This window comes from Ictidomys tridecemlineatus, unplaced genomic scaffold (assembly GCF_052094955.1).
Source record: "Ictidomys tridecemlineatus isolate mIctTri1 unplaced genomic scaffold, mIctTri1.hap1 Scaffold_454, whole genome shotgun sequence".
Taxonomy (NCBI): Eukaryota; Metazoa; Chordata; class Mammalia; order Rodentia; family Sciuridae; genus Ictidomys; species Ictidomys tridecemlineatus.
Genome location: NW_027522939.1, coordinates 115395 through 131685, shown reverse-complemented (window position 1 = coordinate 131685; position 16291 = coordinate 115395). Strand labels below are relative to the sequence as shown.

Genomic DNA, 16291 nt, shown 5'->3' with positions numbered 1-16291 from the left:
AGCTCCTCCCCTTCCCTGCCCCTCATCCTCTCCACGTCCCTGTGCTCCCTGGACTTCCAAATAAATGGCCCCTCTTCCCTCTGTCTGAGGGACTGCCTCCCGTGGGGCCCCGACCAGACAGCCTCATTTTTGCCATTTCTTCCCAACTCGTGGGTCCCAGCCAATGGTCATCTTGCAGCCCACCCAGGGGTAGCAGCCTGGGATCGCCGAAGAGCTGCAGTTACCCAGCGTCTCCTGTGGTTGGGACCCAGCTACTGGAGTCACAGGGTCGGTCACTTTAAAAGGGGGAGGGCGCTCGCTAGCCATGGACTCAAGAAACTAGAGCGTCACACACCTGCAGGCCAAGGAAACATCAACTGCAGGTGAGGAATCCCAGGAGGAACAAGGGGAGTTGTTGTGTACTGAAGCCCTGGGATCTGCACATCCTGAGCTCCTGGTTCAAATCCCAGCCTTGCCACTTCCTGGCTGTGTGACTTTGGGGAAGTTTCATTCCCTCTCTGAGTTTATTTACCTACAAAAATAGGGATAATCATCGACTCCCCCCCACCACCACCACCACCAGCATGCTTTACCCTGCCAGTCATGGGAACTCTGAATGGCCTAGAGAGAAAAATGTGAGGTGCTGGGGAAAGGACCTCATTTCTGAAAGGAAGACAGACTTGGAGAAGAGGAGCTGACCACAATCCTCAGGGCGTAGAGAGAAGCATCAGAGCGTAAAGAAGAAGAGCATTTTCCTTGAAGTCTGACTGAGATGAGCTCAGGTTCTGGCTGTGTGATCTCAGACAAGTTTCTTAACTTCTCTGAGCCTCCACTTCCTTATTTGTAACAGGGGATACTACTCATGCCTATCTCAAAGATGACTGTGAGAATTTAATGCAGTGAGACCCTCTGGGAAAGGACCCTCTGGGAAACCTAGTAGAGAGGCAGTCCACAAAGCCCAGCTCTATTACTTACCGGCTGTGCAATCTTGGGCAAGTCCCATAACGTCTCTGAGCCTACAATTTCAATAAAATGGAGCGATCCATAAATGCAACACTTACCTGTTGGGCTAAGAGGATTAAAAAAAATAAAATAAGTCCAGACAGCGCCTGACTTGGCACCTTTAGGCTCTCACACTCCCTAAGTGTTAGGAATTCTTTCTTATTTATTAGGATTCTGCAAATTCTTGAGACTATCTGTTTGTTCAACGAATATGGCTGGATCCCTGTCGTGGTCTGAACTGTGTGAGTCAGGAAGGTGCAATGAAATCCTGAACCCTAGTGCCCCAGACTGGGACCTCGCTTAGAAATGGGGTCTTTGAGTTGTGATGCGTTCTGCTGTCGTTCATTTTGAAAAAATCAATAAAAATCAAAAATTAAAAATCGAGAGCGAGCAGGTCTTAGGATGTGCAGACCCCTCCTCGGGAGCAGCCCTTGCTTGGGTGACCTAAAGAGCAGCTTCCCAACCCCAGTGGGGGGGACTTCTGCCACCAGCTGCTGGGGACTCTCGCAGAGCCCCGGCGAGGGTCCGAGTCCTCCTGGGAAGACGGCCACCCCAGGAGAGCCACGGCACCCCTGGGAGTCCGGCCTTCAGGAGGATTCAGGCTAGACTGTCCTTGGAGCCTGAGAAGTGGGTCCTTCCCTTTCCCGTCTGGAGGAGGACTTAGCCTCGGTGACCAAGGGACCCTGCGGTGAGTGGGTTCACGGCGTTTCCTGCCAACCACGTGGCACAGAGCTCGTTCCAGACAGATGGCTCCAGGCTGGGGTTGGTCAGGGGGAAGTATGCGCAGCCACGTCTGGGGACACCTGTCACCGTCTTGGAGACGTGGAGGGACCCCGTCGGGAGACTCCGGGACCCTGTAGCTGGGCTGCCGAGCTCAGTGCCTGCAGGTCACAGAGGCGTTGGGGGAGCCCGCAGAGTGGGTGTGTGACCTTATCACAGGAGCCAAGACCTTCCAAAGGGGACAGGGCCACCACTCACCTGGGCAACGGGGAGGCTGACGGGACAGTCCCGTCACTTCTCATGGCCTGGGTCTGAGAGCTGGGACTCGGGCCAGCCTGGCGTCCTCCATCTGCACACTCACTGGGCTTCTGTCCCTTCTGTGGCCACGACTCGAGGATCAGGGGTGTGTCCAGTCCCTCTGCCCCTCCGTCTGCCCAGGTCAGCAGACCTGAGGGGAGGGACAAGGGCTGTGCCTTCAAAGTCCACCAAGCTCTGGGGGCAGATTGAGCCGGGTCATCTGACTGACCCCAGGTCACCTGGGGGAGGACAGGCTCAGGGCACACCCTGGACTCGCTGTTGTCATGGTTCGGACATGAGGACCCCCCTCCAAAGTCCCTGTGTGAGACAGTGTGAGAGGTGAAAGGTCATGAGGCTGTGACCCAGTCGGTGGATTGACCCGCTGAAGGGTCAGCCAGGCGGGGGCTGCAGCGGGGGAGCCTGTGGCGGTCTCTGGTGCATGGAGCCCTCTTTCCCTCCTGAGCTGCGTCCCCGTACCAGGCCCCCTGCCATGACGGTGTCCATCACCTTGGGCCCAGAGCTACGGAACTGGCCGGCCACGGTCTGACCTTGAAAGGGGGTCTTTGCAGAGCTGACCAAGGTCAGATGACGTCACGGGGGCAGACCCTCACCCCAAACCACTGGGATACAGGTAAAGGGGGTCGATCCACTGTTTATGGGCGTGTCGTCCCCACAGGTGCCAGTGAGGGCCACTTGCCATGTTCCTTCATGTCTGTGACCTGAGCAGCCCGGCCTCTCCCCCCCAGCCCCCACCCCACTGATAAAAGGGGGAATTTGGACCCAAAGACAGACTTGCACAGAGGAGGAAGACGTGGGGACACCAGGAGAAGACGGCCCCAGGCTGGGGGTGACACTCTGCCAGGGAGGTGGTGCCCTGGTGACCAGCCCCTGCCAGGAGCTGGGAGAGGCCGAGAGGGACCCGCCCAGACCCTCGGGCAAAGCCCAGCCCTGGGGACCGTCCAGCTGAGAGTCGGCCTTAGGGACTGTGCGGGGCTGGATTTCAGGGTGGGGGGGACTTTCCTGGGGTAAAGCACACGACATAAAAGTGACCTTTCACCACGTTTCCAGGGACAGCTCCGTGACACATCACCGCCAGCCATCACCACAACCTGTCCTCTGGGCCCGTGAGTCACTGACCCCACTTCTCTGACTCAGCCCAGGGCCACCGCCATTCCAAATTCTGAACCCTTCCCGTGTCCACTGAGCTGTGTCCTGGACGGGGAGCTCTCACGACTGTCTTCCCGCTTCAGCACCGGGCTCCGCCGCATCTTCAAATGTCCTTCCTCCCCAGAGCTCCTGGTGTCCCACTCCACCAGCCCCTGACAACCGCCATGTCCCCAGACGCAGCTGCTGGCCCTGGGCTAACTCTGCCTCCAGCTTTTTTTTTTTTTTTTTGGTACCAGGAATTGAACTCAGGGGCCCTCCACCACTGAGCCCCACCCCAGCCCTATTTTGTGTTTTACTTAGAGACAGGGTCTCCCTGAGCTGCTCAGGGCCTCCCTGTGGCTGAGGCTGGCTTTGAACTCGTGATCCTCCTGCCTCAGCCTCCCGAGCTGCTGGGACGACAGGCGTGGGCCTCTGCACCTGGCTCCCAGGATGTTGCCCAGACTGTCCCCAGACTCCTGGGTTTAAGCAACGCTCCTCCTCAGCCTCTCATTAGCTGGGATGGCAGGCGTGGGCCACCGTGCCCGGCTGATCTGTTTGAGGAGGGGCCACGCTGTTTCCCCTCCGGCTGCTTCATTTTATATCCAAGATTCTGCCGTTTACCTAACCGCCCGTTTACATAAGCACCTACTACATGCCAGGCACTGGGCTCCTGGACGCCATGGAAAACCAGGCAGATGACATCCTGCCTCTGTGTATCTGCTGATGGGAAAGACGGTGGTGGATGGGGACAGTTGGGAGGTCCCCAGCAGCCGGGGGCCATGTGTGCGGGGCCTGGGAGGCGGCAGGAGCAGGAGCCTCTCCTGGACCTGCCTCCCAGCCTCCAGGGCTGCCTCCTCCCCCTGCCTGACCTTGGATTCAAGGGCGAGACAGGACCTGGGCTGCAGGAAAGGACCTCCAGGGACCTGAGGTGCCCGGCAGTGACGTGGCAGAAGTGAAGACCCAAGAGGCTTCTCCAGAGCAGAGTCTGGGGTCCCAGGACTCCCCTCTTCAGGACATCCCTGGCCTCTGCCAGGGGGTGAAGTTCACTGTCCCCAGCTGCCCCCTGGACCCCGCAGGACCAGCCCCTGTCCACCAGGACCCTGCCCATCACAGGCCACGGTGGGGCCGAACCCCCCTGCCCCCAGGGCGTCTGGGGACGCACGGCCCTTCCTGCTTGGAACACGCCCGACCCTGTCCCTCAGGGGACCTTTTCCCTGTCACCAGGGCTCTGCTTCTTCCTGGGAGCTTTCCTGATGGCCCGGGCCGGGCACATCTCCTCTGTGACACTGACCCCCGGAACAGAGCTTGGCACCAATGAGACGCCCAGCGACTAGTTTTGTTGAATGGCTGGGTGGACGGGTGGGTGGGCAGAGGGCCGCTGCCCGGGTGCCGTCTCTGTCTGGTGACCCTGCTCTCCTTGTTTTCCACGGGGCCACCGAGGTCACCTCTGCCTTTCAAGCCCCAGGGCCCGATGACCGCGCCCGTGAACCTGGCATGGCCCCCGTCCTGGCAGCCGGAGGGCTGATGCATGCAAAGCGGGCATCTCCTTGCCCAGCCGCCTGACCACCCTGGCGCGGCCGATTCTGACAGCTAATGACATTATTGTGTGGAGACACAATGTCTGCCCGCATCTGCTGACGGGGGCTTTGGTGTGGGCTTAACCCTGCATTCTTCCCCTGCTTTCCCGCGGTGCCCGTCTTGGCACCGTCCCTCCTGGGGAAGGTATAAATGCCACCTGCCGCCGCGGGCTCCACGGGCACTCGCGGGGGCTGCCGGTGTCACTGGTAAGAGGGACACGCCTGCTCCCAGCCTTTCCTCTTAGCCGGGGTTGGGAGCCGGGTGACGGGGTGAATCCAGACGCCTCCTGACCCGGTGCCCTCAGTGGGGACAGGGGTCACGCCCCGGGGTCCAGGGCTAACAGTGGAGGGTCTAGCCACTGCCTGGCATGTCCTCGGCTGTTGGTGGCGTTGGTCACTAATATGAAACAGCCGTCAGCACCTCGGCTTTGCCAGGAACGCGGCGGGAAAATGTCACGGGTTTGCAAACCGGTGCCACTGGGTACCCCTCAGCGATGCCCGGGGAGGCGGCTCTCCCAGACCCACGGCCAGCTGCCGCCACACCCTGTGTCCAGCCTTGGGCAGTGTTCACGGCTAGGTCACCAAAGGTGATCTTGGTGCCACCACCGCTGGGTGGAAATGACCCCTTCTTCCCCTCCCCCTGGGTGCAGAGTGGGTCCTGGGTGGCTGCCAAGGGCTTGCGCCTCCTGTGCTCGGTGCCATTGATCCCTGATGTTGCCGGGCACCTTGGCAGTCCCCATTTTACAGAGCAGGAAACTGAGGCCCGAGGCACTGAGGCCCCAGGGGCAGTGACCAGCCCGGCTGCCTCGGCTGCCCTCTGAGGACACCGAGGACCAGGGGCACCCGTGGGACGCCGGGCGGGGGGGGGTGGCAGATCCTCCTCCTGAGCCGTCTGATGGGTGTCCTCCCCGGAGGCCGACCAGGCAGGGGCTGCCGTCTCTGGATGAAGGACGGTCCCCAGGCACCTGGGCCCAGCGCCCCTCCCTCAGGAAGGGAGAGAGGGACGATGTCATGTCTGGGCTGTCCTGTGTCCTGCGGCGCCCGTCTCCCGCTCACACTGTGGGGACCAAGATCAATGGCCCGGGGGACGTCCTGGGTGCTGGGAGCTGGGACCCAGGGGCAGGGATGGGGGACCTCGCGGAGTCCCAGGGTGGCCAAGCACGGGGGGATGAGGGTCTGGTTTTGCGAGGAGATGGCGGTGACAGCCGAGCCTCCCGCCGTGGGGACCCACCGGAGCTGTGCCCTGCCCTCCAGGGGCCTCACCTCGGGTCCCAGTGTGTCCCCGGAGCCTCCCCTCCCGCAGTGCCCTGAGCCAGACACAAAGAAGTCAGGCTGGCGGTGGGGTCTGAGCCGCCGCCCCCGACACCCCAAGACCCCCGTGGGTCCCCAGGAGGAGGAAGCCGGGGCTGGTGACGTCCTCACGGTGGTTTCCCCGTGTCTTCCAGGTCATTCCTGCGCGGGACAGTCCACGATGGCTTCAGACCACCAGACCCAGGCGGGCAAGCCGCAGCCCCTCAACCCCAAGGTGGGTGCCAGGTGGGGGGAGGGGCAGACCACCCACCCCCCTCCCCTCCCCGATCTCCACCGACTCCCAGGCCCCGCCCCAGCACAGGGCACGCGGGCCTTGATGCAGCTGTGCAGGCTGACACCTCCACTCCACGGCTGGTGTGCACCCTGTTTTGCACCAAGGCTGGGTGCACCAGAGAAGCGGCTCTTGGTTGAGAGGTGAGGGGTGGCTTCCAGCTCCACGCCGGCTGTGTGACCCAGGCCAGTTGCTCGACTTCTCTGAGTCTCAGTTCCCTCTAAAATGGTGAGAGCAGCCAGGCTCAGCCTATCTCCTGGCCCACGGTGCCCGCCAAGACCTCAGCTTCACTCTCGTGGGGTCACTGGGGTCTTATTCCGGTGGCAGAGGCTCGCCTCCCCCCAGCCTCACACTCTAGCAACCTCCACCCTCCCGCCACTCCCGGGTGTCCTTCTGCTCTAGGAGTCCTGACGCGGAGTCCATGCAAAACTGCCCCCGACACCCTCCTGCTCATTCGTCCCCTGCCAAGCCGCACTTTGTAGAGGACAGACAGACCCTAAGCAAGCAGCTGGCTATATACCATGGAGTAAGGATAACTGTGCAGTCAATCACAGAGCAGAGGGCAGGGTCCCTGAGAGCCAGGGAGGACGGGGAATGGCCGTGTCCACAGAGGAGCGCAGGGAGGGCCTTTCTGAGAAGGCGACCTTTGAGCAGAACCCTGAGTCGAGCGAGGAGCTGGGGTCAGCCAGAGCACCCAGGCAATGGGGACAGCATATGCAAAGGCCCTGAGGTCAAGAATGAGCTGGGTGAGTCTGGCAAACAGCAGAAGGTTGGGCTTAAAGCATGCCCCGTCCGAGTGAGGTGCACTGTGAGTCACCCAGGTAACAAAAATGTTCTGGTCGCCACCCTTCAAAGGTGAAAACTGATATCCATCTCATGCCGTATTAAACCTAGTGTATAAGAAAATGAGCATTTTAGTGAATAATCAAGGGAAGACTCATTAGGGAGGTATTTTAGGTTCTTTGTTCCCCATTCAAAATCAAGTGGGTATTTTATACTTAGAGCATTATCCTCACTCGGACGGACGCACTGCCGATGTGCAGCTGACGGTCGTTCCGTTCAGCAGGACAGCTTTAAAGAATCAGATAACGTGGGGCATTTTGGCTTCCATTTTATTCATGAACGACAACAGGGAACACTGATGCGGGTGGACCGGGCTCCCTGAGGCTTCTCAGATGCCTGGACCCGACCCTCCTTCCCAAGTGCCTGCTCCCGGGCCAGGTCATGAGAAACCAGCCCCTGACTTCCACACTCTTGGTCCTTCCCAGCACCCATACAAAACAGGCCTGACCTCCCGTTTCACAGACAAGACAACTGAGGCCCAGAGACATCCCGTTGCTCCCTAGGTTTGCACAGCACAACCCATGTCTCCTGCCCCCGGGGTCTAGCTGGGTCAGTGACTCTAAAGGCTGAATAGATCCTGTGGAATTTGTCTCTGAGCCCCGTGGGCCACCCGCTTTGCTTCCTTTATCTGGCTAATCCCCTGCCTGGGAGCGGGAGGCCTGTGTCCCCTGCCAGTGCTGACCTTGTGGATTCTGCAGCTGGGAGCTGTCCCCCTTCCCCCGCCTGTCCAGAGGCAGCGCCCGGGGAGTGTTGGCCGGAGCGCACTGTTCCCAAGCTCTCGCTCAGGTGGCCTCCAGCGGGTGCTGGTGGGCCCGGGTGGGGGTGGGGGCCTTGTACTTTGCAGAGCTTCGGCTTCTCTGATGGGGACCCCGTGAGACCCCTTCCCTGGGCGAGGAGAGGACCAGGTGAGGCGAGGGGCGCGGAGTCCCCTGCAGAGTCTCCCAAGGGGAGGTCGGGCCCTGGGAGGCCCCTGAGGCCGAGGCTCCAGGGAGGGGCCCAGGTGGGCGTGGTCCCCGTGGTTTCCGTGGAGACCAGGGACATTCGGATGGTGCTGGTCCAGCTCCGGAGTGGGCTGGCCTGTCTGGGACCGTCCCCAGGGCTCAGGGTCACAGGGGCCTGGTGTGCGGGGTAGATCTGCAAGACGCTGCTTCCCTTCCAGCCTGGGCGCCCGGTCGGCTCTGCTGCTGCCCACGGGGACTCGGGGCTGGGCCTCGGTTCCCATGACCGTGAAGGGCTGGGGGGCGCCGCCCAGCTCTCCAGAGGCCCTGGATTGGTCCCCAGTACTGCAAACAGGGAGGGCAGCACGGCTGTCCCTGCCCAGGCCCACCAAGGCCGGCTGGCCGCGCACCCCAAGGGCAGTGCTGCGCCCCATGATACAGAAGGCAGACCGAGGCCCGGGAGCCAGGCGGCTGCGGGTCTCCTGGCCCTGGGGGTCGACCCTCCAGCCTCCCCGGAAGCTCTGACCCGACTCTCTGCCGCTGCAGATCATCATCTTTGAGCAGGAGAACTTCCAGGGCCACTCCCACGAGCTCAGCGGGCCCTGCCCCAACCTGAAGGAGACGGGCGTGGAGAAGGCGGGCTCCGTCCTGGTGCAGGCTGGACCGTAGGTATCCGCGTGGCCTCGCCTGGCCAGGGGCTGCCAGGGTGAAGCCATCGGGCTGTGGGGCTGGGGGTCTGTCCTCTCTGTGCCCCTAGGATGCGGGGTCTGGCAGCCCAGCGGGAGAACTTGTGCTTTGGAGCTGAGTTCAAATCCGGATTCCACCCCCTCTGGGCTGTGTGACCTCTGACCAGGAGCTTCCGTCTCTGAGCCTCTGTTTCCTCTGGTGCAGGAGGAGGGTAACCCTGTCCTCCTGAGGATGGGAGGAGAGCTCAGCGGCAGGGCTGGGCACAGATGACAGCCACCTCTTCAAGGCAGGGACACAGAATTTTTAAGAGCTGCCGATCTGCTGGCATATTTGGGGGCCACATCTTTACTTGACAAAGAGGGGGGTGATTGGCAGATGGACTGTCCCCTTGTGGGGTAGACGAGCACAGTCCTGTGTGAGCCAGCAGGTGGCACGGGTCTCTCCCACGGCTCCTGGCCACTCCCTCTCTGTAAGAGCCTCAGGATTTCGGGGGGTCACTAGTGACCCCCCTCCAACAGGTTGGAGTCTGGTATGGCTGGGTGTCCTGTGGGGACCACCCCACACTTCAGGATGCTCGGGGAATTTTGCTGGTGCCATGGCCCTGCCTGTGTCCGCGTCTGAAGACGTGGAGAAGGGGACCCACGCAATAGCCCTGCCGAGCCTCCGTTACCTGGCACACCCAGGGAATCTGTTGCACGCCTTCCAGATAACTGAAGTCCGGGCCACTGGAACTCCACGTGGGATTCTCAATGACCTTTTAATATATATATATTCATACTCCAGGGATTGAACCCAGGGCACCCGACCCCTAAGCCCCACCCCAGCCCTGTTCTGTGTTTTATTTAGAGACAGGGCCTCACTGAGCTGCTTAGAGCCTCACTGTGGCTGAGGCTGACTTTGAACTCACCATCCTCCTGCCTCAGCCTCCTGAGCCACCGGGATATTCTTTTAATATTTTGATGATAGAATTTCCCAAGCATATTTTAACCAAGGTTTTTGAGTTGGGTGGGTGGATGATTTGGCAGTGCTGCAGATGACACTCAGGGTTTTAAGACACTCGGCAAACACTCCTCCACTGAGTGCTGCCCCCAGCCCTGCCCAACTATTTTACACTCTTAATTTTAAAATATAGATGTATACATTTTGGGTTTTAAAATTTGTTTATTGTTTAAAGTGCTATTGCTTTAAATTAAGAATATAGGAGCTGGGCGTGTGGCTTGGTGATAGAGAACTTGCCTGGCATGCACGGGACCTGGTTCAAACCCCAGCAGCACCAAAAAAAAAAAAAAAAAAAAAAAATACTCAGTGAGACCCTGTCTCTAAACAAAATTTTTAAAATACGGCTGGGGATGGGGCTCAGGGGTCAAGGGCCCCTGTCCCTGAAAAAAAGATTGGGGTCTAAATCCAGATTTTTCTCTGCGATATATTTAATGGTTTTTGAAAGAACCAGAATGGCACGGTGATGTACTTTGAGTTTTGTAGCCCACGAGGTTATAAGGTAGCGCGGGGACTCGCCTGGGTCACGGAGGGCGTTCTGTGTGGTGTCCTGTGGCCATTCCTCTGGGTCACTCCCACAGCAGACTCCTGGCCCCCAGCCAGCGCACTGACACCGGGTGGAGCCCGGGGACCTGCTTCCCGCCCCCACGTGGCCCAGCTGAGGCGGAGACGGGGGTCCTACGGCATGACCCTTGTGGCTTTACCACCCCGTGGTCAGGTGGGCCACCTGGATGTCACCGGCCCTGCCTAGTGTCACATGCGGAAGTCGTCTCTGTTCTTGTGACGGGGTCCTCGGGGGACAGCTGTGAGCTCTTGACCGCCACTTTCTGGGTCCCCTGTCCACGCAGACGGCTGGTCTCTCCAAGGACGCTGAGCACAACCTCCTGTTCCCAAGGCCACTGTGCGCCTGAGGCAGGGTTTGGTGGCACTGGGTGGCCCCAGAGTGCTCCCTGCCCGAGGCGGGCCCTCTCCCATCGGCCCCTTACTCTATTGGCGACCCCCCCACACACCCAGAGAGGCTCCTTCCCCTAACATCCCTCGTCCCTCGTGGCCACTGGGCACCCACAGGACGGGAGATTGCAGGAAGGAGATGGTCCCCGTCCTGGACAGCAGGCGGGTTCTCCTCCTCCCCCCTCCCTCCAGGGAACAGTGAGATGGCCATTTGCCAAGCCTCAGCAGGTGACAGGGACAAGCCACCTGGAGGGGATGTCAGGTCCCCAGGAGCAGCAGGTGGCTCACAGCCTTTCTAAGGAAGGGCCTTGAGCACCCACGGGTCTGGGCATCTGGGGGGAGCTGGCATCCCCCAGGGGGGACGTAGGCCCAGGGGACAGATCTCAGAGACCCTGTGTCCAGGAAGAGGCAAGAGACTCACGAGGACAAAAGAGTCCCTGTTGCTCCCAGGGGGAGGCCCAGCGTGGCCCCGAGAGGGAGCTCAGTGGAGAAGGCGGAGGGTGCTCCTGTCCTCCCAGCGCCCCCTGCGGTGACAGTGCAGGGACAGCTGCTAACCCGCAGTGGTGGCGTTATTGAGGCCACCCGACGTCTGTTGGTTCTATTTGCTTGGACAGTAGCTCTGAGCCTTGGAGCATCCGGTGGCCCTGGCATTTGGTGCTGGGGGGTCCCTTGGACCCGCTTCGTCGTGTCTCTGGCTGAAGGCGCGTGGCCTGGAGCTGGGCAGCCCAGGTGGCCGCGCCGCTGCGTCTCTTTGCCCTTGGTCAGGGCGGCTGCAGGGGGCGGGCCCCGGGGCGGGTTGGGGGGCGGGGCGCCGGGCGGGGCTGACTGTCCCCTCGTCTCTGCGGCAGCTGGGTGGGCTACGAGCAGGCCAACTGCAAGGGGGAGCAGTTCGTGTTCGAGAAGGGCGAGTACCCCCGATGGGACTCCTGGACCAGCAGCCGCAGGACAGACTCCCTCAGCTCCCTGAGGCCCATCAAAGTGGTGAGTGCCCCGCCCCATCACGCTGTCCCCTCGGCCACGCGGAGCCACAGGTGCAGGGACCCGGAGGAGCCTTTGCGGTTGGCTCTGCACCCCATCTGAGTGGCAGGGAACCGCCTGGCTTGTGACCTTGCAAAGTCCTTCCCCCTCCCTGAGCCTCGGGCTCCTCCTCTGGACCTGGGGCTCTTAGTATCTGTGGTCCTGAGATTCCCAGGCGCTCAGCCCGAGGGTTGTCTCATTCTGGAACCCCACAGCTGCTCACCTTCTATCCTAGGTGGATGGTGCTCCCTAGAGTCGCCCGATCCTGTTACAAAGTAATTGCTCAATAAATGGTCACCATCTTGAATATTAAAAGAAATTCTGTGCTGAGGGGAGAAAAAGGCGGTTCAGCTCTTATTCAAGACCCGTGCCTGTGAGAGCTGTCTGTACTTCTCTGAGCCTGGTTCTTACTAGTGGAAAAACTCTTGGGGAGGGGTAAGGACCTACCGCTGCTCAAGCATTCAACTCCCAAGCCTTCCAAGCCCGGACTGTGTCCTTCCACAGTGTGGTGGAAGATTGGGAGAAGATTGGACTTGGCCTTCTACAGACCTGGGGTCATATGTTGGCTCTCCTCTTCCCATCTGTGTGACCCTGGGCAAGTCACTTGACCTCTCTGTGCCCCAGTCTTCTCATCTGCCAAGTGTCATAAGACTTGCTTCATGGATTCAGCGAGACAACTAAGAAAAACGCAGGAGCAGGGGGAGGGGAAGAGACAGGAGGGGGGCCGTGCTGTGCCTTGTGGGTGAATAAGACATGGCTGCACTTTAAGAATGAGAAAGTCCAGTTTGTGGGAGGGAAAACCACGTTTCAGAATCAAATATCCCCCCAAGTGTGACGTCTGGGAGCCCACGGCTCAGGAGGGACTCTACAGACTCACAGTCCGCTGACGCTGTCACAGACTGTCACTGGGTGGGTCTATGGAGCAGAGGGTCTGGGTGCAGCGTGCTGGGGTGCGGGGTGGGGGAGGGCTGCTCCCCACACTGGCTTTCCCTGTCCCGGCCACAGGACAGCCAGGAGCACAAGATCATCCTCTACGAGAACCCCAACTTCACGGGGAAGAAGATGGAGATCATAGATGACGACGTGCCCAGCTTCCACGCCCACGGCTACCAGGAGAAGGTGTCCTCGGTGCGGGTGCAGAGCGGCACGTGAGTGCAGCCCCAGCCCCCTCGCCCCCGGGGACCGACTCGGGGGCCCCCAGTCTTGGAGACCAGCCTGGGGGACGTTGCAAGACCCTGTCTCCAAAGGGCTGGGGTGTGGCTGGGCGGCGCGCGCCCCCTGGGTGCGATCCCCGGTACTGCAGCAACCAATGGCTCCATTCCACCCGGGAGGATGTGGGCGGGCTCTATGCAAATGCCATGAGGGCTCCCCCCGCCCCCCCCCGCCTGGCCTTAGCCTGTTTGGCGACACCTACTGGCTTCTTGGGGTTCTTCAAGTCCCCTAAATACTGTGCAAAGTCCCCGGCTCCTGCACACGTGGATTCCCACGTCCACTCAGTCCCGGGCAGCATCAGGAGGAGGCCTGGCAGCTGCCCCGTGCAGGTGACCCTCCAGGAGGGGCTGGTTTGAGGTGCCCCCAAACCTCAGCTTCTCCCTCGAGGGAGAGTCTCCGAGGCCTCACGGCAGAGCAGGGCTGCAGGGTCCAGAGGGAGAGGAAGCTCCCCGCAGAGAGGGGCCTGCGCACAGCCTGCGGAGCCTTCCAGGGAGCTCTTGATCCAGGAAGGCCCTGGTGGCCTCAGTGCAGGGACACAGGGGCACGCGGCGGGTGGGTGGAGCTGGAGGTGTCCACAGACACAGCTGGGCAAGTCCTTGTGGGCCAGGGCTCTGCCATGTCCCCTGAGGACAAGATTGCCATTCGCATTAGTTGCTTAAAAGAGTCAGTGACCCCTGAATGGCAAAGGCCCTGAGCAGTGGGTGGATTGTGGGGGCCCCTGGGGGGCGTGTCCTAGTCAGATCTTCTGGGAGCTTATGACCCTCCTTGCTCTGACCCTGTGTCAGGCCTTCAGCTAAAGTGAGCTGGGAGTGAGCTGCCTGAGGAGAGCAGGAAGGGGCGGGGTGCGGTGGTGCTCACCTGTCATTTCCATGGCTCTGGAGGCTGAGGAAGGAGGATTGAGTTTAAAGCCAGCCTCAGCCAAGGCGAGGCCCTGAGCAACTCAGCGAGACCCTGTCTCTAAATAAAACGCAAAACAGGGCTGGGATGGGGCTCAGTGGTCGAGGGCCCCTGGGTTCAATTCCCAGTACCGTCACCCCCCAAAAAGAAAGAAAAAAGCAGGAAGGAAGCAGAAGGCCACCCTGGAGGGGCGGGGGAGTGCCGAGTCCTGCCAGTTCCGGGAAGGCAGGCGCCCTCTCCTGGGGGCTCAAGGATGAGCCTCTCTCCGCCCCCCTCCCGCCCTGCAGGTGGGTCGGCTACCAGTACCCGGGCTACCGCGGGCTGCAGTACCTGCTGGAGAAGGGCGACTACAAGGACAGCAGCGACTTCGGGGCTCCCCACCCCCAGGTGCAGTCCGTGCGCCGCATCCGCGACATGCAGTGGCACCAACGTGGCGCCTTCCACCCCTCCAACTAGAGCCCCGAGCCCCCCCCCTTCTCCCCAGGGGCCCCGGTGGCTGCCCAGGACCCTCCAGACCCCCCAGCGAGTGAATAAAGTGTGCCTTGCAACTGTGTGCTGGCTCCTTCGTCCACAGCGGGCCTGGGTGGTGTGTGTGTGTGAGTGCGCGTGTGCGTGCGCATGTGTGCATGTATGTACATGTGCATGTGTGTGCATGTGGGTGGATGTGTGTGCATGTGGGTGCATGTGTGTGTGCATGTGTGTGTCAGAGAGAGAATCCGCAAGTGCTTGGGTAGGGTAGCAGCAGCCCCTCCTGGAACCCTCCAGCTCTGCAGCTACTTAGCTGTGTGACCTCAAACCCACTGTCCGACCTCTCTGAGCCTGTGTCTCTTGGCCTCATTGACAACTCTGTTGCCTCCTAAGCGGCCACCTGGGCTCTCTCTCATGTGGAGGCTGAGCACAGTCACTCTCAGGAGCACGTGAGGGATGCCCCCAGGCCTTAAAACCTACCACATCCGCCTTCTCCCAGGACATCCGTATCCCTGGGGTCCTGGGTGGGGCGTTGTTTCCCATCTGCAGCGGAGCCCAGAGCCCTGCAAGGCCACCCCGTCCTGGGGGCATGTGACAGCTGCATGTTTGTGCCTTCCTGGGTCTGAAGGTTCAGCGTCACCCTGCCGGTGGCCAGGCACAGAGTGACGGAGCAGCATCCTGGGAATGAGGTGTGGGCTGCTTCCGTCAGACAGGCCCGGCCTGAGGCTGTTCTGCAGGGCCGGGGAGGGGGTGGGGCTCCTCAGGAGGGAACGGGAGCAGCACAGCCCTCCTGGCAAGGGTGGCCCTGGAGGTGAGGGGAGGCCGCGGCTCTGCAGACTGCTCCTGTGTTGGTTACGAGTGGTGCAGAGCTCTGTCCTCACAGGACAGCTTTCCCTGGGGCCTTGCCCATGTCCTTTATGTCGTTTTAAATTTTAATGTAGCCAAGCACCACGTGCTCTGTCCACGCTGGCGCATCCACCGCTCCTCTGAGAAGTCCCTTCTCACCCCAGGGCACGAACAGATTCTCCAATATTTTTTTTCCCTAAATATTTTAAAGTTTTAAAAACACATTTAGGTTCTTAATCCTGCTGGAGGTGGTTTTGGGGAGAGTCTGCTGAGGGATTCAACTGCTTTTTTTTTCACTTTGGACAACTGTTGTCCTACAATAATATGTGAAGAGTCTAAGTCCCCCCCGAGGATACAATGGCACCTCTGTCAATTATTAAATTTTCATGTAGGCAGGGGGCTTATTTGGGGGCTCTCTTTTCTGTTCCTTCCACCTATATGTATCTCTGTATTCTTACCATATTTTAAAAATAACTTTATTTATTTTTATTTGGTGCTGAGGATTGAATCCAGTGCCTCACACGTGTGAGGCAAGCTCTCTACCACTGAGCCCCAGCCCCAGCCCACCATGTTGTTTTAATGACTAGCTATTTCTAAATAAGAAGTCTTAGGGTTCCCTAAATCATCAGTTTTCTTCAAGAGTGTTTGGACTCTCTTGCCCCTTTAAATTTCCATTTAGAAGAATCCCCTTGAGTTTGGAAAAAGAAAATCTTGTCGAATAATTTAAAGCAGTTAAAATGGTGATCATGCAGGTGGTGTGTTAATCTATTTTCTCTTGCTGTAACAAAATACCTGAGGCTAGGTACTTTATAAAGGAAAGAGGTTTATTGAGATCATAAATAAACCAAAAGTCCAGTCCAAGATCGAGTGGCCCCATCTGTTCACAGGGATCCTTTTGGTTGTTGTATCACAACATGAGGGAGGATTGGGGAGGGAACTGGCTCCAGGTAGAAGGGCCAAACGTGTGGGTAGCGACTCTGCAAGACCAGCGTTCATCTCTTCCACAGGGGATGTCCCCAGTGACTTAGTTACTTTCTGCTAATCCCCACATGCTAAAGATTCCATCAGCTCACACCTTCACAGAATCACGGTGATTACTATGAGTTGAAGTATGTGCTCCTCAAATTCATGTC

The 16291-nt window shown here is 59.7% G+C and overlaps 1 protein-coding gene across 1 annotated transcript; it reads left to right on the top strand.

Moving 5' to 3' along the window:
* Positions 1 to 4825: 4825 nt before the first annotated feature.
* On the top strand, positions 4826 to 14395 carry Crybb2 (crystallin beta B2). The gene is made up of 6 exons (XM_005336024.4): positions 4826 to 4928; positions 6167 to 6246; positions 8631 to 8749; positions 11567 to 11699; positions 12741 to 12883; positions 14132 to 14395. Exons 2-6 carry the CDS (start codon positions 6193 to 6195, stop codon positions 14298 to 14300), a joined length of 618 nt encoding a protein of 205 aa, XP_005336081.1. The 5' UTR covers positions 4826 to 4928; positions 6167 to 6192; the 3' UTR covers positions 14301 to 14395.
* Positions 14396 to 16291: the final 1896 nt, after the last annotated feature.